This window comes from Halichoerus grypus, chromosome 4, assembly GCF_964656455.1.
Source record: "Halichoerus grypus chromosome 4, mHalGry1.hap1.1, whole genome shotgun sequence".
NCBI classification, from domain to species: Eukaryota; Metazoa; Chordata; class Mammalia; order Carnivora; family Phocidae; genus Halichoerus; species Halichoerus grypus.
In genome coordinates this window covers 151,595,533-151,618,879 of record NC_135715.1, presented here as the reverse complement: position 1 = coordinate 151,618,879, position 23,347 = coordinate 151,595,533, and the positions used below count along the sequence as shown (strand labels likewise).

The window sequence follows — 23,347 nt, the reverse complement described above, 5'->3', positions numbered from 1 at the left end:
TTGGCTTAAAAATAGACAACCAGATCAATGGGAACAGCCTAGTGAGTTTAGACCTAAACACTTACACATGTTTTCAACTGATTTTCAATAAAGGCATCAAGATAACTGAATAAAAAACAGCGATTTTTTTCTTTTCAATATATGGTGCCAGAGCAACGGGATATCTATATGGAAAAATATGGACCTTAACATGAAATCTGAAACTACAAAGACTCTAGAAAAAAATATAATATATTCACAAGCTTATAGTTTATTAAGACTTCTTAGCGATACAATAAAGTCACTAAAAAGGAAGGAAGATGAAGGAACATTCTGGGGTGATAGAATATTCCTTATGTTGACCAGGGTGGTGGTTGTCAAAGTGAATACAATGATGAAAAAATAACTGAGCTATTCACCTAGGATCTGTGCATATCACATCATGTAAATTATTATTAAATAATAACTTTTTAAAAGTCCACTTAATTGAGAACAACAAAAGCAACTGACCACAGAAAGTTTCCTGGGTTTTTTTTCTTTTTTGAAACTAGGATCTTTGCCTGCTATATGTTCCAACCTGATTGCAATCAAACCAGGGGGTTTTGACTATTTATATTTATTACCAATATAAATATTAGGTAAACAAACCACACAGAAATGTTCTTCCTGCTAGGTTCCTCACAACGGCATTTTCAAAGACAGTTATGGAAGGGATGTGTGAGTGTGTGTGCGCTATACGAAACCTAACCTGTTAGATACACATCCCCCATTATCTACTTCACCAAATACACACATTGAAAACTCCAATCCTCACTGGGCTTTACTGAATCTTGAGATCTAAGGTGCCCTGGAAACAGGAAAAAAAGACCAGATGCTTCCGAAGGAATTCTTTCTGTTGCTTTGAAAAATTTAAGAATGTTTTGGGAGTCATTCCTTTCTCCAAATCTGTAAGTCTCAAGAAAGAAAAAGACATATTTTCTAACACCAAAGTTGGAACTAAAGCCCCACTTGCTTTAATGCTGTGCTCTAAGTTAATGTAAGAAGATGAATCCAACAGAAGAGTTTTCTGCAAAACCTTTACCAGAAAAAACGCTTACATTTCTGAACATGTCATGAAACAAAGATACAAAAAGTGAAAATAGCCTATGTGCGAACAATGCAATTTCATTAAATATCTATCCCCCCCGCTTTTTTAAATTCCTTGCTTGAAGGGGTGGGAGGGGCACTGGAGTATTTTTTAAGCAAACCCAAGATACCACATTATTTGACGGGTAAGCACTTGGGTTATCCTCTGTGGGGGTTATATTCTGATTTAGGCAAACAGGGAAATGATCTTCCTTGAAAGTACCTTCCTAATGAACCTGTCAAAGAATTTTATGTGCCAGAAATACCTAATGTAGTTTGGATTCTTGGTCTGGAGGTTTCTCATCAGTGTGGCCACAGACGCCTTGAACTGAGAGCCTGCTGTAGGAGGCCTTTTCAGGTTGATCTTGGCGGGGTTCCCTTCGGGGAACAGAGACTTGATGAGGGTGTGGCCAGCTTTCCACATGGCTTGGGACAGGTCTCGATAGAGAAGATCATTGTTTTTGTCAACAAATCCTTCCACTTGATACAGCACCTATGAGCAGCACACGAAACTCAACAGCTGACATACTGCAGTCCCGGGCATCACACAACTGTTAAAAATATTCCAAGACTATCTATAATGCAGCCTCTACTTTCCCCATCAACCCCCCCCCCGCCCCACCGGCACATTAGTCACACTCCTAATACCGAATTAGCCTCCAAGTTTAAATTCCATCTGTCTAAATCACAGAAGAGTTCAAAATAAATTCTATTACACTTCAGGATTTGCAAGAATAAACTCCAAAAAATGCTATCATAACATTTTCAAAGGATTGTAGGCTTTTTTGGTGTTTGAGCACATTTTTGAGGTTTTACTTTTCTTTCTTTTTTTTTAGTTCACATGTGCCAATTCTAGTCTGCTTAAAAGTAGGAGAAAATAGAGATAGCACCGATATTTTCAGACATCCTAAGCGGGCAAAGAAACTGACCAGAAAAGTATCTTTTAATAACATAAGCTAACAACAACAACAAAAAAGAAGTACTAAGTTCCAACTTTTTGAAATTAACAGAAATTTGGGTACCATATACTTAATTTTTACTAAATATATAAATAAGAATGTTTTCCTCTTTGGAATTTGCAAACTTATGTAAAAGAAAGGAGGTATTAACGTCAACTGATACTCTTTCAGGACTCTAAAAATTAAGCTATTGTCAAAATTGGTTTTAACATTATCTTTATAGATCTTAGGTGGCATAAAATTAATTCCCTCAAATATTAAGCAAATGAGTAAGCGCTTTTTCTTTTTTTTTTAAGATTGTATTTATTTATTTGTCAGAGAGAGAGCACAAGCAGGGGGAGAGGCAGAGGGAGAAGCAGGCTCCCCACTGAGCAGGGAGCCCGATGTGGGACTCGATCCCAGGACCCTGGGATCATGACCTGAGCCGAAGGCAGACACTTAACCGACTGAGCCACCCAGGCATCCCAATAAGTGCTTTTTTAAAAAAGTAGGTATTTCCCCCACTGTTGTTTCAAAATCTCAATCTAAGAATTCATTGTTTTTGCTAAGCGATCTGTGCTTCTAAAACCTTACTGTCAGTCGTTAGTGACTCCTAATTTTTACTAGCAAGTCTCCTTTTATTCATGTTGACAGATCTATTTTTATAGGATAACAGAGAGCTTGGAAACAATAACATCGATTTTTAAAATACATTTGAGCTCTTTCATTAAGACCACTGGCTTTTCCTTTCAGCTCTCAGTTAAGATTTTGACTCAACACGATCCAGATTCTACCTCTATTAAACAATTTACTGATTCTACGATTTCAGCGACTCATGCTTACAAGCTGGCACTGGTCCAAATGCCACCTGAGGCATGGCCTCCTCAAGGGAAGGACTGCAGGCCCGCTGGGTGCTCGCGGCTCCCCCGTACCTTGCCAGCATAGTGCTGAATTCTGAAACAGCTGTGAGGCAGGGATGTGTCATTAAGAAACCTAGAGCTCTTGCTCATCCTGCTCTCAAAGTGCTGGTGAGTGGCGCAGACTTGGTTGAGCTTCTCCAAGAAGGTCTCGTCGGTGACCGTGCCAGGTCTCAGGCACTCCTCATCCAGCATGGCCAGGATCCCATTTGTGTTCTGCGAGAAAGGAAGTAAAAAGGGTCTCCTTCCTTCCTCATTGTATTGTTTAAATAATTATTCCTAATTACACCGTCAAACACAATTAACTTAGTCACAAGAAAATTCCGCTCGGTTATAACAAAAAGCAGAGAATCAAAACAAGCCACAAAAAGCCACAGGAGTCCCGGCCCCCTTCCACAGTCCCAGGTGTGTGTCCCTGCTGGGGGGGGGGGGTCTCTATCCGTCTCCCTCCCCCACTCTGCCCCCCACCCCCCCACAGAACAGGACTTAGGAGTCACCTCAGCTACCTCAGTGGGCTGATGACCGAAATCCACATTGTTCAAAAAAGGCAAATCAGACCTCATATTCCAAACACACTCAAACACAAATCTAAACATCAGAAACTACATGTGACAATGCAATCTCTACGACATGTGGTCATAAATCACAAAGCACAGTCTTCTAAGGCCATTATTTGATCCATAGCTTCAGAAGGAAATTGGTTTCAGATGTTTTCAGATTGTTCATGTGTTCAAAATAGTTTATTTTCTAGCAAAAAAAAAAAAAATGTGATTTGGGATCAAGGCAATCAAGCTGTGTTTCAAGAATATCTGTTTAGAATAAAATTCTTCCACATAAAATTTCGAAACAAATGTTGAACACGAGTGAGAATTTGTTGTGTATTCAGACCTTATGGTCCTATTTATCCTAAGAGCAGTCAGCCCAGTTAAACTGAATCAAAAATCCAGAATCTTCTACTTTGCTAAATAAAGGCCGCTCTTCCTTGGATTGCCCCTATGGGCCCATATGTCTCCATTCCAAAGAGAACAATCCACTTTACTGACCATCAGCCCCACCCACTTCCACCGGGCCAAAGCTCCCGGTTCCTCTCCCCTTCTCCTCACAAGGCCGTGACATCCTCTGACCAGCATTTGCTCATTCCACACAAAACCCCAGGGGAAGTGTGGACTCTCAGGGATCAAGTGTGTTCACAACAGCCCCAGAGTAAACATTATTGTTAGGTAACACCGGAAGGAAACATTTCCTTTATGTACCCGGGCTTCTACGTGAACCTGAGTTTCTTCAAGCATATATGCAAGGGGATTTGGAGCTGAGATAATCCAGTTAAATCAAGTATATTACCATGGTTCTCTCTGTTTTTCCTTCTTGAAGGGAAAATAATTAAGTTCAATGTTGTATTTATGAAGGAAAATGTACTAGTCATGACTTCTGAAAGTTAAAGTTCTCACAGCAAATTACTTTGGTCACAAAATTTACAAGCAAAAAATTTTCAGTAAATTCACTGATTTTTCTGGATATTAGAGTTTTGAATTGCTTTAGGTGGAATGTTAGCATTCACCTTCCAAAACTGTTCAAATATTTCAAAGCAAAGTTTACTTAAACAGTCATACTTCAGAATATTCAATTTAATGTTCCATTTAATTCAAGGTGCAGCCTTCAGGAGTATCTTAAAAACTGAGGGAAGAGATACTGGCTAATTACATAATGTCCAAAAGGTCTTGTTACAGATGAACAGAAAGTGACTTGCTGGACATTTAGAGCCTGTGATTCTATTCCAGCACTCACCTACCACTGACAACTAAAAAGACTGCAGGACAATAAAGTTTATGCATTATTTCAAATAATTTTCAATAACTTTGTTATTGAGGCCAAGAGTGTGAGTAATCTTAAGCATAAAAAAAGGGCTCCCAAGTTTTCACATACAAATTAATCTTCCTGAAATCAATTCATTTATAATAAACTACAGACTACAATGTAAAAAAAATATTTAGTAACCTTTTGGAATCTAAGATTTATCTGGTAATTTTTCATACTTTAAGCCTTTTCACATATATACAGACATAGTTGGTCACCTGAAAATTCCCGTGGCCCTTGGCCACCTGCAAAGTCACACACATACAATATCCCCCACATAGGCAGTCTGAACCAAGGTCGGGTCTGTAGTGGAGCCACTCCTGGGGTCCCACTTAGCTCAGCTCCCATGATTGTCCCTTTATCCTCCTTTATCTTAACTCAAAGAAATGTTTTTTGTTATCTTACTTGAAGAACATGTAGCTGGAAGAGCATGCCCCCTTTATCCTCCTTTACCTAAACTTGAAGAGCATGTTTGTTGTTCTTTATTAATTTATTTTAACAATGTTTTCCAGCTTTAGTGCGATACAGTTGACATGTAACACTGTGGAATTTTAAGGTATACAAGGTGATAATTTGATATACTTTTATACTGCAAAATGATTACCACCATAAGCCTTAGTTAACACCTCTATCATGTCACATAGTTACCATTTTTTTTTTGTGATGAGAACATTTAAGACCTGCTCTCCTATTTTCAAATATATAATATAGCATTGTTAACTGTAATCACCATGCTATATATTAGATCTCTGGAACTTATTCATCTTGTAACTAGAAGTCTGTACCCTTTGACTGACATCTCCCCATTTCCCCCACCTCAGCCCCTAGCAACCACCATTCTATTGTTTCTTTGGCTTTTTTAGATTCTACATATAAGTGATATCACCCAGCATTTGTCTTTCTCTGCCTAACTTATTTCACTTAGCGTAATGCCCTCAAGGTCCATCTGTTTTGTCACAAATGGCAGGATTTCCTTCTTTCTCAAGGCTGAATAATATCCCATTGTATGTATATACACACCACATCTTCTTTATCCATTCGTCTATAGACGGATACTTAGGTTGTTTCCATATCTTGGCTATTGTGAATAATGCTGCAATTAACACAGGAGTAAAGATACCTCTTCGAGATCCTGATTCTGTTTCCTTTGCATATATATACCCAGAAGTGGAACTGCTGGATCACACAACAGTTCTATTTTTAATTTTTTGAGGAATTTCCATGCTGCTTTCTATTATGGCTGCACTAATTTACACTCCCAGCAATCGTGCACATTTTCACACATCCTCACCGATAATTCTCTTTTTGGTAATAACCACTAAACAGTGTATTAAGTGGTTCCTGGAATTTTGGAAATGAAATGGATATATGATTGGGCAAAAACGTTTTGCCCGAGCCTCCTCTGACCAGTGCTCATATTCCCAGGAGCCGGGGACTGGACCTGGGCTCCCGGCAAGAATGGGGCGTGCATTGAGGGCATGGCATCTGAACGTCATGCATGGGCTCTGTGATGTGGCCATGGGACGAGACTGAAAATCCTAGCCAAGGATCAAAACGTCCAGCTGTCTATGTGTGTGTTCAAGAACTGTGCATGATCTCTGATGGCTATAATAGAGTCTCCAGAACTCTGCAGTTCTGTAAAGAAAAGTGTCAAAATAGCAAAAATGCTACAGCTTAACCCCGAAGCCTGCGAGATCTTTTGTGCAGGAAATTATTACTAAGCAATTTTTATACTCACATTTTCTATTAGGTCACAAATGATAGCATTATTGAAGTAGTCAATGTGTGTCCATTCTATGCCCTGAGAAACAAAAGAGAACAAAATCAGATTCCATATGATGAGGCCACACACCACCATCTATAAATCAGCCACTCTGCCACCTTACTATGCTTCATGTCCTCTCTGGGTATTTCCTTTATAAAATCAGTGCTGCAAAATGTCATCTTCCGGTTCCCAAAACTTCCTTCATTTCAGCGGTCTACCACTGACATGATGTGACTAAAGTGCACGCCCTTGACCTGTTCTGAGACTGCCTCCCATTCCACTCTCCCATCTGTGGCAATTTCCCATGCACTTCATTGGCTCTGTGCCAAACATTTACTCAACAGGCCCTTGGGTCAATATTACTTTGTGTATATTTACAATGTTTATAAGGAAATAAGTCAGAACTTGATCCCAGGAATCTAAGGCCCACATTTTTTCTGTTCTTAATTTGTAACCACAAGGAAAAATTAATTTTAGAGTCAATCCCATGTTGTAGGGCAGCTGACTATTCAAATGTAAAAAATCCCAGTGCTAAGACAAAATATTTCTAACGTAAGGAAAGACATAAAAATCGACCCACTGGTTCTGAGGCTAGCTACAAAGCCAAATCTGTGAGGCTAAATGTCATCATTCTGGATCTGCTTACACTCTGCCTGTAAGTGTAAACATTTATTTTTCTTCTAAGGGGAACTTAATTCATACAGCAAGCTAGGGATCTTCCTATATATTCTTAGACGTGTTTTAGACAATCTGTAGCAACTGTTTTAAGTTACAGATCAAAGTTTGGGCAATCTATTTATGATGAGAAGACAGGAAGAGAATGAATCTGGCTTTTAGGATGTTTACGTTAAAAAAGGTGCCAGCCAAGTATGAAATGTTTCTAAAGCATGGTGATCATTTAAAAGAAAGATGAAATATTTATGATTTAGCTTTCGAGTACCTGGGTTATTTTATTAAGACACTGGGGATAACAATCACATTAGAAAATTCTGTACTGAAGCAAAAAAAAAAAAAAAAAAAAAGGGATTCAGTGTAAAGACACTGAATTTACAATAACACTATAGAAAATGAAAAAAAATAGGTAACACCATTATTAAAATATTAAAGCAAATAAATAAAAAGAAACAAAAATATAATACAATATAGACACAATACAATAATTCCTCCTTTTGTTTGAAATAATTTTATACTTCAAAAAACATTATTTAAAAAATGAAAGCGTGAAAACCACATATGGTTGTACAGTTAAGGATGAAACTTTATAAACATTACTTCTGATTATTTTCAAATCACATTAAGTGAGATCATTTACACAGTGCTAGTACAACACCTGGCAATATAGTAAGCACTCAACAAATATTACCTGTTTTTATTATAAAATCTTAGAAAATCAATGCCGCTTTGCCTTTTCTCGAACAACATATCATGGAATCCTAGGGTACACAGACTTTTGAATCTGGCTTCCTTCATTTACCATAATGCATTTGAGATTCCTTATGTCACTGTGTTTATCAATTGCTTGTTCCTTTTTTTTTTTTTTTGACAGTGGACTGACATTTTTATTTTATTATTTTTTTCTTTCATTTTTAATACGTTTTATTCTGGAGTAGCCAATTCTTCAGATAAGTCCTTGATCAACTATATGTTGGTTTTAAAAAAAAACTGCTTTTGAGTATAGCTGACACAGTGTTACGTTAGTCTCAGGTGTACAACACAGCGATCCAGCTTCTCCATACCTTACGCTGTGCGCACCATGAGCGCAGCTCCCATCTGTCACCATGCAGTAAGATTACAATCCCATGGACTGTATTCCCTATATGCTGTGCCTTCCATTCCTGTGACTGGCTCATTCCATAACCGGAAGCCGGTATCTCCCACTCTCCTTCACCTGTTTTGCCCATTCTCTACCCCTCTTCCCTCTGGCAACCATCAGCTGGTTCTGTGCTTATCGGTCTGATTCCACCTTTTATTTATTCATCTGTTTTGTTTTTTAGGTTCCACATGAGTGAAATCATATGGTAGTTGTCTTTCTCAGTCCGACTTATTTCACTTAGCATAATACCCTCCAGGTCCATCCATGTTGTTGCAGATGGTGTTTGTTCCTTTTTATTGCCTGGTATGGATGTACCACTGCTGTTTGCTCATTCATCTGACTCTTTTTTTAACACACTATTATTTTACATCATTACAGTAGAATCCGCTAAGACTCGAGCCAGTCAACTGATACTTTCTGAGCACCTACTATGTGCCAGGCACTGTTCTAGGCTCTAGCAGCAGGGCAGTAAGATAATCCCAGTGAGCTTAAATGTCCTAACAAACGCACTTTTAAAAGACAAAATACGGCTAAACTTCGATAAATCTGATTTTAGGGTCCTGTTTATAGCGACTTCTGAATCCACAATTTGTATGATGAGTAAAAAAAGGAACCTTTAACAAAATGTATTTCAACATTACCTCCCGTATATATTCCTCCTGCTCTTCTTTAAGAGTCAGTTCAATGAAGATTTGTTGTAGCTTTTCATTACAATAGTTAATAATGAACTGCTCAAAGCTGTTGTCCTACATGGAGAAAAATGAAGAGAGCGTTACAAGCCATGCCATTAGGTCTCACACAGCAGTGACACTCTAACACCGCAATCCACAAGAAACGTCACACACACACACCATCTGGCGGATTTAATTGTGGCCCAGCACACAGTTCCCGGGACGCCGAGGCCCAGCACACACAGGCTTGCACGCTGCAGGCACTCGAGAAATGGTTCATGAGCCAAGCGGGTGAATGAAGTATACACAAGTTACGTAGTATTTTGAAAGATGAGGATTTTTGGTTGACAGAGAAGCACCCCACACATGTATGTATACATACATACATACATACATACATAAATAAATAAATAAATAGTTTCCCCGAAAGGATCCAAAAAGGGAACAGTGAAATTTATAATCTCTGTCACCCAAGTTCTCAATCGGCCATTCTCGGGTGAAACTCTGCAACTCAAGAAAGTCTTCTTGACCTGACCGCTTGTTCCCCTATGCAGGGTCAGCTCCCTCATTCTGACTCTTAGATACCAGTACTTTCTAAAAATCACACTCTGTGTATATGCGTGTGGGCATGTGTGTACACATGTATCGATTAGTTTCAGCCCCGTCTCACTAGACGGGCAAGGACTGACTACGTGTCTCTTCTGTTCACCAGTGTAAGCCCGTGCCTCGCACAGCACTTTGCACCCAGCAAGTTCTCCACATGACTTGATGAGTGAATGAATGAGCGAAGTGCTGAAAAAACAGAGATTCAAGGGAATCAGCACATCAAAATCATTTCCCTAGTGAGAAACTCTCTTCTCAGAAGGCTCATGATTTATTGCTCGTATGGTTCTCAGCAGCTTCTCCTTCATATTAGAGTTATCTCCTACAAACTCCGGTGGAAGATCCATGCCTAAATCATCTCTGGACCATCCACAGGGCTTAATGTATTGCTGTAGATACTGAGGGCACAAAGTGCATGTCTGTTGAATGAATACACCCCACCAAGAACCACACCATCCAGGAAGAGGTAGATCTGGTAGTAAGACATGTTATTTTCACCTCGGTCGTCTGTCTCTGTGGAGAGCAGATGGTGGCCATGGGAGCAAGGGACAGTACGACCCCACCACTGATAAACCTGACTCTTCTCCTACCGAGGTGGCCAGTCCTGGCCCTAACGAGCTGCGAGCCACGAGCATCCCGGCGTGAAACTGAAGCTCATCGCTTCTCATGAATACCCAGAGCAACTGACCTTCAAATCTCTCTGTAAATGATGAAAGCAAAAAAGTCATAGAGCTTTTCAAAAGCTGAACTTTCAAAATCAACTTTGCTCCTATGTAGGACAAATTTTAAAATGAGACTTATGATGCTGACTGATACCTGACTACATTCTTTCTTGGAATTCAGCTAAGGGTTTCCTATCGCCAGTGATGAACTCATTAATCAGGGAGAACTTTTAACTCTAAACCATAAATGACACATACACATGATCATTGGTTAATCTTTCAAATGTTAAGTCCAGTCAAGGAAAAGAGTTTTTTGGTTTTTTGTTTTTAATCATGAAGGTTTTTACTGAAGGGAATACATTTATTTTCAATACTTTCAACGAACGGTCTGAGACACAAAGGGCATTCCCCAGTACTCATTTTCACATAAGTTTTAAAAGCCATGTGCTCCAATCTTCGGAGCTTAACAATTTTGCTTAGAAGCTGATGTCAATCTGGCCTAGATGCCTTATTATGATTATGATCAGGATAAGGCCATTTCTCTACGAGGAAGTCTGGCTTTCTTTGTTTGGTAAAATATATCCTTATATAACACTACTACCCCAATTTAAAAACTTACAAATAAAATTAAAGTTTTAATGGTTTATTTAACGGTTAAAATCCTTTCTGTTATTTAAGAAGTCTATACTCATGGAGCTATTTAAACAAAATTATGCTAAGTCTTCAAATGGTAACTAATGAGGAGAAGCGAGAGCAGAATAGTGTCCTGAGACACATGACACGGCCTGAACAGCTGGAGGTACGCTTTGCAACAGGACTACGAAATACACACAGGCAGGTTAGAAATCAGAGGCAAAGCTTCACAATTACAACACAACTTCAGGGGTAAGTTAGAGCCAAACTAGATTTCCCCTCAATATTTAAAAATTCCTGTATGAGTTCTCTTTATTTCATATCCGCACACAGGTAATCAATGGCCATTTACTGCAAAATCCACACAGCTGGAGAAGCCAGTAACACAGGAGCATGCAACAGACTGTCACTGCAAACAGTTCATACTTACTGCATTCTGGTGCGAAAAGGGACAGATTACACAAAATGCAGTCAGTTCTTAATTTGCAATAAACCTCTAAAAGTAAACACTTATTGACAGTTATTCATTGGTGCAAATGACAGATTTTACCATTCAAGCTATGTTTCTGATTGGCATAAAACTTGAAATCAAGACACATGTCCAATCAGTTCAAAAAACGGGCCCCCGATACCTACATGCGGTGTCTGAACTGTGGTTCTCCTAGGTGTGAGCTACGCAGGATAAAAACAGTTTGACTCAAATAATGCCTCACATAACTTGCTTGAAGTCCCAAGGCTTCGGGATCTAATGCTTCTAATTCTAAATTCTCAGGAAAAATAAATGACACATCCCCCTCCCCAAAGAGTCACTGACAGAGGCAAATGGCAGGTCACAAAAAGAACGAAGAGATCCAGCAAAATCCAAAAGCACCTCCTCTTTCTCACCACAGCAACCCACCCCGTGCTGTCCCTGCGAGGTCTCCCCTCAAACATAATCAATGTGGTAAGGAGAGAACGTTCTGGAGATGGCCTAAGAAAAAACTTGTCTCTCCTACCTCATCCTGCTGTCTAAAGAACAACAACAAAAAAACAGAATAGCACGAGCATCAAAGCAGAAACCGGCTGACTTCCCCTCCGAAGTATCTCTGCATCTACTGCAAACACACCTCATGGTCTGCAAAACGTGTCACGAATCACCAGAGCAATCATCTTTGCCAAACGCGAAGGCAATCCCATTTCTCATGATCTATGTTTACATTGTTGACATCGCCCTATGTTTTGGGAAACGGGACTTCACAAATCATTAAAAATAACATACAAACATTTGTAATTTGCAAAAAATTAAGGAACGTCGTGGTAACAGTTCGTATAGCTGCAAATTGCATAGGTCCAGAACATGCCTTCATGTACACAGGCACTAAATATCACTAGGGTTTCCTCTTGGGTCATTCTCCCCTTTAGAAAATAGCTAAACTGGGTCTAGGAACCACCCCATGAATCTCAAGACCCCAAGGTAATTTGATATTTGGATACTTTTGTGTCAAGAACTGTGGGTGGCAGCGATCCCTGAGGCAGGCGCTGTCTCCCACATGTCAGTCTCATGAATCAAAGTCTCCTCAGGAGGAAGTGGGCAGGAGCTTGAATGACTCATCTCCGCACTCTCTCTCTCCAGTGTTCTACCCATGCCCCATGCATGGAATGTGTCTCCACTGCCTAACTCATATTTATCCCTAAAGGCTGAGGTTATGATAAAACTAAAACTTTGGGGAACGTCTTCGAACAAGCATTTCCAGAATTTTCCATCACACAATCTCCCTGTGTGAAGCCCAGAACCATCACCACCCCCACCGGACTGCTCTAGGGAAAACAGATAGACAGCAAGGTGTCTAGGTTCTATGCTGTTTTACACTGTATTCACCAAGTGTAGACTGGGGTGGGAAGAACTTGCTAGGTTTAGAAATAAAATAATAGACCAAAACTTCAAAATCTAGGGCTTCTTTCAAGAATTCCTGAGTTTGAGTCCACCTTTTCAACATCAAACAAACAGAAAACCATACTCCCAGTGAAGTTCACAACTACTTTATACTCTTAAGTATCAATTATGAACTTTCCGCTTGGAAGGATTTTGAAAGATGGGTCAAAAATACCTGCCTGTTACTAATTTATCTGTATTTTCTCGGCAATAGAGGCAGCTAATGATACCTTATGCTCTTTAAGACAGGTAGATATTTAAGTCTTGCCCTCTCTAAATACATAACATTTTTCTTCCTAGTACATATTAAAATATGGTAAATTTTAAGAAAAACAACATTATAGTGCTTTTCTTACATAAAATAAGCTTTGACTTAAAAAGCAAGAGTCATGATGTACAAATACATATTATGAACCATATTATTTCCCATCATTTCCATTCTAAAATGTACTTTAAAAATTCTCCTTCCTCTTTAAGTTCTCTAGCACACAAAGAACAAAATTAAAGGAAAAAAGCTGGAACAGAGGTATTACCTATAACCAGAATCAATTTTCTTTTAAAATCAATTTAGAAAACGCATCTCATCATCCTGAGACAGACTTACCAGGCTACACTGACTCTTGTTCGCCTCTTAGGTTCTTTTATTTGGAACAATCATTGCATCCAGCCTATCATATTCTTACTGTATATGGGTCACTTTCAATGAGGTTCATAAGGGCAAGATGAATAAAGAGTGCCTGATTCAAAATAACTTTGGATATATGAAACCAGCTCAACTGTATGAAAAGTGAAATATCCAGCCTGCTGTTCTGCTTTGGTCTACAGCACACTAATAATTCGTTAGATTTTCCCAGTAAACTACCTGCCATTTTTAGTACTTCTCAGATAAGCACACTTAGAAAAAAGCTGAATCAGTTTAGATGGCTCAACTTCGCTCTGAATTTAATTTTTTCATTTGTTATTTTATGGTGACGCTATAAATGTTTCTCAGAGAGCAGTTATAAGAACATCCAAACTTAATTGTGTGGAATTGGAGTGTCTGGATTATAGAACTCTCTTCCTTTGCAAAACTGGACTTACATTCAATGAGGATTTATAGCTAGATTTTTCTTCTCTATGAGTTTTAACTCACTTCCTCTTATTTTTGGTATCAGTGTGTTCCACTAATCTGTTTTCCAAACTGACATCAGATCACATGCGGCCAGCAAGGCAGGGCTATTCATGCAGCTGGCCCTGGAATGCTTTGCAGTCAAATCCATGGGTCATCATCCCATGGTTTAATGCATCAGTTTCCCTCTTCCATTTAGAGACAGACCAAAATGAATGAAAGGTTTCCACCAGCTCAGCTGAAAAACGTTTTCATGGCAACTGTCAATGGGGTCATGAGGCAGAATTAGAAACATTAAAAATTTTTTTTTCTGAAGCTTCACAGTCCAATTTTTAAAGTGATGCCCAGAGTGTTCTAAAAGGTAGAACACTTAATTCTTGCAGTCAAGTTTCATGGAAAAACGAAGGCAGAATTCTCTCTATACTCCACCAGTTTCTTTTTCACTTGGGTATACAATAACCTAGAAATTTTCATTTGTGCACTGATGAGGATTCAGAATACTTCTTCCCAAGTCAGACTTTGAGCTTCTACTTCAGCTTCTGGTACTTTTAAGTCCTTAATTGCCTGGCTCCCTCATGTTCAATACGATGGACTTCCTGATGTTTCCATGTGTTCTAATTTTGCTGAGAATCCAGGAAAATATAGGATGGCACCTGAGGCATGCATGTGAATACATTAAAAAAAAAAAGCCTCTCTAATTCCATATCAAAAAGCAGGTAAAGTATCTAAAAGTGTGCAACCAGGGGCGCCTAGGTGGCTTAGTCGTTAAGTGTCTGCCTTCGGCTCAGGTCATGATCCCAGAGTCCTGGGATCAAGCCCTGCATCAGGTTCCCTGCTCTGTGGGAAGCCTGCTTCTCCCTCTCCCACTCCCCCTGCTTGTGTTCCCTCTCTTGCTGTCTCTCTCTCTGTCAAATAAATAAATAAAATCTTAAAAAAAAAAAAAAGTGTGCAACCAAATCTCTATTCTGACTTCACCCAAGTAAATTTAATTATAAAATAAATCATTAAGCAGATTATTAATAATCAAGATGTTTGGAAGATCTGAGAAGGTTTAGAAAGGAAAATGAAGAGAACAGTTAGTTACAATGAAAGACAAATCTTAATTCTCTCAAAGAACTGGGAAAAGAAATCAAAGCATTTACTGCATGGAGAAGGAAAATTAATTTCTCATGATTTTAGGTACATCATAAGATCTGCTATAGACATGACTGGTTAGATTTGGTCTTGGTTCAAAGTTCTGGTTTGGGGGGCTTCTTTAGAAAAGAATTTTTCTATTTCAGGGTAGTTCTGAGTATATTCAAGCAATTCTCCTAACTCACAAACCTCAAATTCTTCCCTAATACCAAGAGCCTATAAGCCTTCCTTTGCAGAGTCTGCTAAAGGGGCACCAATATAAGCAGACATTGTGCTGAAGAGCATCTTCGAGGGGCAGGACGGGGGGTGGGGGGGCCGGCAGCAGCCAGCACACGGCACAGGTGCCCCACACTCGGCCACCAGCACACCAAAGAACCCCAGGGGGGCTCCCCATGCTGGCCAGCTCAGAATGATGACAAGGGCACAGAAATATGGGGCATCAGAAACTTATCACATTTGTGTTTTCTCCTTATTTTCAGGTACTGGGGACCTTATGAGTTTGGAGAGAAAAGTGCCCTATAGGAGATCTTTTATTATTTATTAAGGAGGCCTAGGGTTTAGGTCCTGAGTTTGCCCTTTGGTAACCATGTAACCTTGGGAGCTACTTGACCTTCAGAGCCTCACCTCCTCACCTGTAAAATAGGAATAACTGCAGCAATTTCATGACATTTTTGTGAAAATTAAATCCGACAATATATGTACCACTTACCACAATGCTTACACACAGGTAGCCCTCAATAACTGGCCTCAATATGGACTGTGGTCAAGCAGGGAGAAGGTACTATCACAGAAATAAATGTTGTAAGAAAAAGACATTTGCTAGAAAGGCCTAGCTTAGCACAGGGAATGGGCTGATGTTTTTTTTCTATTCTGTGAACCTGATAATTTGGAACACGTGAAGGCTTTGGGTGGTCATTCTGGGCACGGACTGCTTATTGAAAGGAATTCACAAATCATTACTTACGGGGAGAATAAAAACAGGAGGAGCCTGATCTACTTGTTATTTTTCCAAACCAAACGAAAATGCCACTCCTAAAAGTAAGAGTACGTGCTTTAAAAGGTCCTTAAAATGGGGGAGGGGGCAAAAAAAAAAAAAAAAAGTCCTTAAAACGGCTTCTAAATGTCAAAGTTAGTAAGAGGATAAATGGGACATTCTAATGTAAGTATATAATGTTTAAATATTTAATCTGTAATAGGCATGGAGTCTTTTTAAAAAAATTCATTATGAACTTCCACTGAAATTCTTTCAACCTTTGCAACAGAACTCCTATCGAAAGACTGCAGTTGGATGAGACCCAACACATCACCCAGTCGAGACCGCCTCTGCCTGAGTCCAGCGGGGATGAGGTGACCAGCTCCGGCCAGGCCGCAGCCGGCACCCGGCTCCTGGGCTCCATGCTTTCTCAGGGCACCATCTTGCTTCCCTTTCTTACAAATATGAACGAATGACTAAGGCCCAATGTCCATATACCTTGTTGGCAATTTCACAGGAAGAATTCTGAATTTGCAATTACAAAAGTCAAATACTGATACAAGAAGTTCTTCCTTCGACAGCACTGGCTCCAAAATGCTGGCTCTCAGCACTCCACACACACACACACACACACACACACACACACACATTTTGTTACATCCCCAAAAAGGCTTCTTTGTAGATTCAAAGTTATATTAATTAAATTAAATGTGGTCTGTAGAATATACAATGTAATTTCCAACTATTCCGCATAAATAAAGATAATACAAAAGCTAGGAAAAAAGCTTACCTCAAAAATTTCAAAGCCATAGATGTCCAAAACACCCATGACCTTCTTTCTCACTTTGGTCTGTGCCTTAAAAAAAGTTTAAAATTGATGGGTTAATTCAGGCCTGAAATAGAACACTAAAAGCATACTAAGGAATACAGACATACATTATAAATTAACTGCGTTTCACAACTAGGAGAATAACTATAATTTAGTTTTGTTTGTTTTTTCTTTAATGTATGAGATAGAATATTGGTATGGAATCTTCCAGAAATTTTAATAGGTGACTTATTTAAAGATGGTGATGCTTCTTTGTGATGCTTTATTATAATAAAAGATCACTCAATGTTATGATCTAGGTAGGGCCTTTCAAAATCACACTACTCCAATACCCTCATTTTACTGAAGAACGTATCAGTAGCTAGAGAGGTCAAGTGACCTTTTCAGCCAAGTGCATAAACTAGATAGATGAACCACCAAGACCTAGGATGCTCTCAGAGTAACTCTGCAAAGACCACTAGACCACTGACGGGTGAGATTTCCTACAACATACATGGCAAAACAAAATAAATAGAATCCTGACAAATTTCAATCCTATGCAAGGTAAATTCTTTTCAAGGAACAACCTTTGTAAGTCATAATCAATTATCTGATTATAAAATTAAAGTATTTTTAACTTAATGTTTACACTCTGAATACCATTTATTACAACTGATTTATCTGGTTATTAAATTCAGTACCTTAATGCTTTCATTGATTCGATTTACCAACCATGAAAACAATCTGCTGTAGAGGTTTTTAGCCAGAGCATCACGGGCATAATATGCCTATTAAAAAAAAAAAGAAGAAAAAGAAGAAAGAAAAAGAAAAACTCAGCACCCACAACTGTCACAATGCTTAATTTCAATAAAATAATAAAGGTATTTCTTTAAATATTTAAAGCTCTTTTATTTCAAATTTCTTTTCAGAGCCAGTCTTCATTATACTCTGGATGAACAGTCAAACCGTTAAGAGAATTGGGCAAATTATTTATACCCAATTATTATGCTTTTTTGCATCCCAGGAAATGAATTCAAAACATTACGAACACTTTCTCCAGAAAGATAACCATCTCAGTATTACAGAAGAGAGGAAAATCAGAGGCAATTTAGAAGTCCAACAACAGTAGAATAGCAAAATGAATAAATGAATGCCCACTGAAAGGGAAGTTACACAGTTATCACAGAATGATCATTATAAAAATTAGCTAATAAAATGGAAAAAGCTTATGTTTTATGAAAATAAGAAACTGTACATTTTATACGAAGACTCTATCTTTTCAACCCCTACACATAGGAAAGGAAACTCAAAGAAAAAACGTGAAAATGGGTCTCACCGATGTGATCTGCAAATTTTTTCCTTCATTCAACCCTCTGAACGTTTAAAAAAAAAAATTCCGTAACGACTAGTGTCACAATACACTGTTAGACAATGTGCTGGATAAAATAGAAATCACATGCTTTTATTTGCTTATTCATTTATTTGAAGCTGTTCAGAGGTACCTGACAAACAGGGGCAGAAGACAGAGTCTCGCTGACCCTGACCTAGAATGCACGCACTGGAGAAAGGGAGCCTTGCTGGGGCGAGCCTAAGAGTCCCTACAGGCATCGGGTGCCACGCAGGTACCATAAGCGCGCACCAACAAGAGACGTGTGAGGCAGTGCTCCCGGGGAGGCTGCAGATGAGCGTCAGCAGCCTCGGGGAGCAGAACTGGAGGGTTTGCTCCTATTCCTAACGCTCTGGCCCTATGTGTGCATTTCACTGCTGCTAAGTAGAAATGTGGGCATTACTATGAAAGCAAACCATTCCATTTTTATCTTATAAAGAATTAGGTTATGCGGAAGTTCTTTTTCCACGTTTCTTTCTAAATGAAGTGTAACAACTTTAATCACACAGTCACCTTGCTGGCAACGTACGGCAGCTTTAGAGCACCTTCTCCCTTCATCTGACACTTCCATGCTAATCCCAAATCTCTCTCCCTACATCTCAGGCAGCCACTCCAATGAGAGCTAGAAAATCCACTGAGAAGTTGGCAGACAAATAGAACCCAACTGCACAATGTTGTCTTGGAGGGTGATGGTAGTTAATGATCCCATTGCAGAAAATGCATGTAAATGCTGAAATAGAGAAAGAAGCCTGGGTTTAGACAAATACCTTTTCTCTACCCTCCTTCCTTCTAGGTTTTACTTTCTTCAAATAGGCCATACAAGTGCCTAGAACAGTGCCTGGCACACAGTAAGTCTATACATGTATTTATATCATGATTTCTGAAGTATCTTCTTCCTTTCCCACTCGTGAGCCTCCTCTCTGCTTTCTTCTTGCAAATTCCATTTACCTGAAAACGCCGCATAATCTCAAAACATCACTTATTTGCAAACAGAATGTCATCATAATGGCATCTGGTTTTTTTCGTGGTATGCTACCGGCTTCCAAAAAACCACCATTTCAATATGCAATCGAACTAATAGTGACAACTTATTCTGGTCCTACTTTGTATTTTTTAAAGTGTATTCACAGCCAATATATTAATCTTCTTTGCTGCCTTCAAACAAATTATTTATTCCAGAAGTCTCAAACTCAAATGTCTCCAGGGACTGCCCGATAGAAATAAAGGGGAAGTAGTGGGATCCACAGGCGTTGAAAGATGCAATCCACGTTAAAGGTGCTCAAATTCAAAATTTAAAAAGCAAGCAAACAAAATGAAACAGAACCACAACAAAACTACACTTTCATCAAATGAAATATGCCTATTGAGCTCTACCTGTCCCCAGGGAGCTGCCCATCTTCCAGGCCTGACTTCCTGAGTCTGATTCATGCCATTTCATTTCCACACTAATGTCCTCCAAAGTAGGGGAAGGAATATTTATTCTCACTTAAGGATCACCAATGAGGTGTACAGAAATAAGGAAGACACCGAGTGCACCGATTCACCATCTCAGATTCTAAGCACAATATGAGGAGACTACACATTTCTGCAGCTGTGTGAAGCTTACTGAGAAAGATCCCCAGTGGATGTGCTTCAGACATGACTGCTATTAGTCTGTGGCCCAGGTGAAGGAGATACACAGATGTATGGCCGTAGGGCCCACTCGGTAGAAGCTTACAGTGTGGCGGTGGAGATCAAACCAAGATGAATGGAACAATCAGAGAGCAAGTGCCCAACAGCAAGAGAAAAAGGAATTCAGGGAAGGGAGAAGAGGGGGCCAATGGGATCTAGGAAGGCTTCCTGGATGAGGTATAATTAGATGGACCATTCAGACAGACAGGAAAAATGAGCCATGGCATGTGGGTAAAGGAGAAGTAGGAGCAAAGAACTGGGTAAAAAGAAGTATGGCATTTAGAGAACTCAGCACAGGGAATAAACTGAGATCAATTGTGTAGGATCAGATTACCGAGGGCCCGAGGGCCGAGGGCCGTGGAAGGCAGGGAGGGAGGATGTGGCTGAAAGACTGAAAGACAGCTCTGTCTTGAGTGTCTATCATTTCACTATTCCTCGCTGTATCTGAGGAAAGATCAAAATGCCTTGGGGAGAATGAGGAACGGGGCGATAAAGATGATCATGGGGCCCAAGAATTGAAGCTATGAGGAAATGTTAATAAAACAAATTACTTCTTGCTGGAATTGAAACCTTTTAGGCAGTAAGATTGGTAGAAACCTAAATCCTACATTAAAAAAAAAAAAAAAGAACTTGAATAAGGAGCTGAAAAATCAAGGATCTCAAGCCAAATTCTTTTATGCCAAAGGTTAAAAGAATGTGGAAAAGTTTAACCCAGGGATGCAAGGTGACTCAAGCTCATTAAGTAGGAGGCACCTGGGCCTGGTTTCTGTAGAGGATGATTAAAAGGCAAGAGTAAAACTACACAATAAAAACACCACAATATAGCCACATATATATTCCATATATATCCATATATATGTGGATATTCCTAAAGGGCTTCTTAAGCAGCAGGCCTTTTCTCTTTGCAACAGTGTATATTTAACGATCACCACTCTGGCTATTGAAAATGTCTAAATTCAATGTGACCTTCAGTACAGTGGTTCTCAAAGTGTGGTCCCTGGACCAGCAGCAGCATTGACCTTGTGAGACGTGCACATTCCTCAGTCCTACCGCAGACCTACTGAATCCAACGCTCCAGAGACATGGCCTGCAAACCAGGTTTGGCAAACCCTCCAAGGGGTCCTGATGTGCACTCAAGTTTGAGAACCGCCTCCACACTTAACCTTTCCAGCCCCATTTCTCTGAACCCATTTCACAAGCCTAAAGCTATAGCCGAGCCCAACCAACCCTCCCCAAGATGTGGACTCCTTTTCTCACTGTTTTCTTTTTGAAATGTGCTTTTGCCCATTATTTGTACACCTAAATCCTTCAAGACTGGCTCAGAAACCATCTTCTCCATGAAGTCTTCTTTCATCCCTTATGCCCCTGCTAACGGTCTACATGGGGGCCTGTGCTGAGCAGGCTCAACGAATTTTTCTTGATTAAGTCAGTCGTTCACCATCTGACTTTGCATTAGTAAGGTTGCCCTGGAAAGACAGGACAGCAGAAGTAGTAATTTAGGAAGAAGGACACACAACAGTTATAGCTAGAAAATTTTACATATACACAAAGTTATAGTATTTTTCATAGTCAAAACAGCTCACCTAAGATAAGAAATCAACACTGAAAGAAAGCTACAGACACACAGGCATCCCTGGGTCAGTAGCAGAGCCTAGTTCAGAGCAGCCAAGAGAAAGAGTAAATCCACCTACTGTCTTACAGATGCTTAAAGCCACTTACAAAGAGGGGGAGAACACAGTTGGACTATGGGGGGAGAATAAATAGGGCTCTGTGGAAACAGTCCCGAATTAGTCCTTTAATTCCAGCCCAGATCAGCACTGACCAGTTGGAAAATGTCTACGCCGTAGAACAAAGGGTTTATATTGGAAAGGGTTCCAGAAGCTGCCTGGGTATAACATCCACACACACATCCATCCATTCCTTCATCCACTTAACTTGAACCAAAAGAGAGAAGAAATAAGCAACTCAGACTGTCTTAGAAAGACTTCACTGGCTTCAGATGGACAGTAGCCAAGAAGGAAGGAGGAAGGCCAATTTGGCCATTTGACCACACACTGGCTTCTCCCACCGTGTTCTGCAAATCTGTGAAGGGCAATTCTATTTTCCCAGTTGCTTAGGTGAAAAGTGTTGGGAGTCATCCTTGACTCTTCTCTTTCTCTCACACCGACTACCAAGCCAGCAGCTCGTCCTGTGGCCTCTACCTTCAAACGACACCCAGAGGTGACCGCTTCCCACTCTACGGCTACGACCTGGTTCAGCCACCACCATTTCTAGCTTAGCACACATTTCTTACAGCTCCCCAGTGCCATGAACTGAAAGTATGTGTAGTCCCTCCACCCCACCCCAAATTCCATGTAGAAGCCCTAATCCCCAATGGGATGGTATTTGGAGGGGGAGCCTTTAGGAGAGAGTTAGGTTTAGATGTCGGATGACATCATGAGGGGAGAGCTCCCATGATGGGATTAGTGTTCCTTATAAGGGGATGAGGACACCCGCATGCATTCTCCCTTCCTCCACCCCTGCTGTGTGAGGAGGATACAGCAAGAGGGTGGCTGTCTGTCTACCAGGAAGATGGTCCTCACCGAGAATGCCGCGCTAGCCCCCTGATCTCAGACTTTTAGCCTCCAGAACTATGAGGAATAAACGGGTTTTTTTGTTTAAGTCACCCAGACTATGGTATCCTGTTACGGCAGCCCAAACTAAGACACCCTGCTTGTGCTCCTCCCCACCCCCCACTCTGCTCGCCGCACTGCAGCCACAAGGACCCTTTGCAATAAAAGGCAGGTCACGCCACTGGTGTCATTTCCCCGCTCACTCAGAACCGACTTCCCCGCCCCAGCACTGTGGGTCTCCCTTCGCTGCTCTAGTTTTTCTCTTTGTCTGCTGCTAGCTTGCTATATAAATTGATTTACTGACTAGGTCAACTGGCTATTGTCGGACTCCTCCTCTTGCCAAAAGTTTAAGCTCCACGAGGGCAGGGATCCTTATCTGCTTAGTTTGCTGCTCTGCCCCGAGTGCTCAGAACAATGCCTGCAACCGTATGACAGTTCATATAATAGACTGCAAAATAAAATTTTTGTTTCCACTTAAATACAAATATCACAGACTTTTTTAAAAACTTACTTCTGGGCATTATGTTTCACCCACCTGAGCCACATTCAGTGTAGTTGAAACCTTCTCCTGTTTGGCCTCCACCGTTCGGAAACTGAATGCTCGTTCTAGAACTGACTGATCAATGCCGGTCAACTCACAGATTTCCTTTAACTCTGTAGGGGGGATGGACACAAAAAGTGACTGCCTGTGTGCTGCTAAAAATCATTTTCAAGGCTTACGGTGTTCCTTCTAAATCACATTCAAATCAAACAGTAGAAATGTATAACTCGAAAGACTTAAC

At 40.1% G+C, this 23,347-nt stretch overlaps 1 protein-coding gene across 6 annotated transcripts in view; it reads right to left on the bottom strand.

The window, feature by feature from the left end:
- MYO1B (myosin IB) overlaps positions 1-23,347 on the bottom strand; it is a 179,081-nt gene that overhangs the window by 28,773 nt on the left and 126,961 nt on the right. For all 6 annotated transcript variants that reach the window (XM_078071123.1, XM_078071121.1, XM_078071125.1 and 3 more), the window contains 7 exons: positions 23,101-23,219; positions 17,597-17,683; positions 16,878-16,943; positions 9,033-9,137; positions 6,552-6,614; positions 2,975-3,175; positions 1,371-1,597 (listed from right to left, as the gene is read on the bottom strand). In XM_078071123.1, the coding sequence (XP_077927249.1) occupies positions 1,371-1,597; positions 2,975-3,175; positions 6,552-6,614; positions 9,033-9,137; positions 16,878-16,943; positions 17,597-17,683; positions 23,101-23,219 (868 nt within the window). The remainder of the gene's footprint in view (positions 1-1,370; positions 1,598-2,974; positions 3,176-6,551; positions 6,615-9,032; positions 9,138-16,877; positions 16,944-17,596; positions 17,684-23,100; positions 23,220-23,347) is intronic.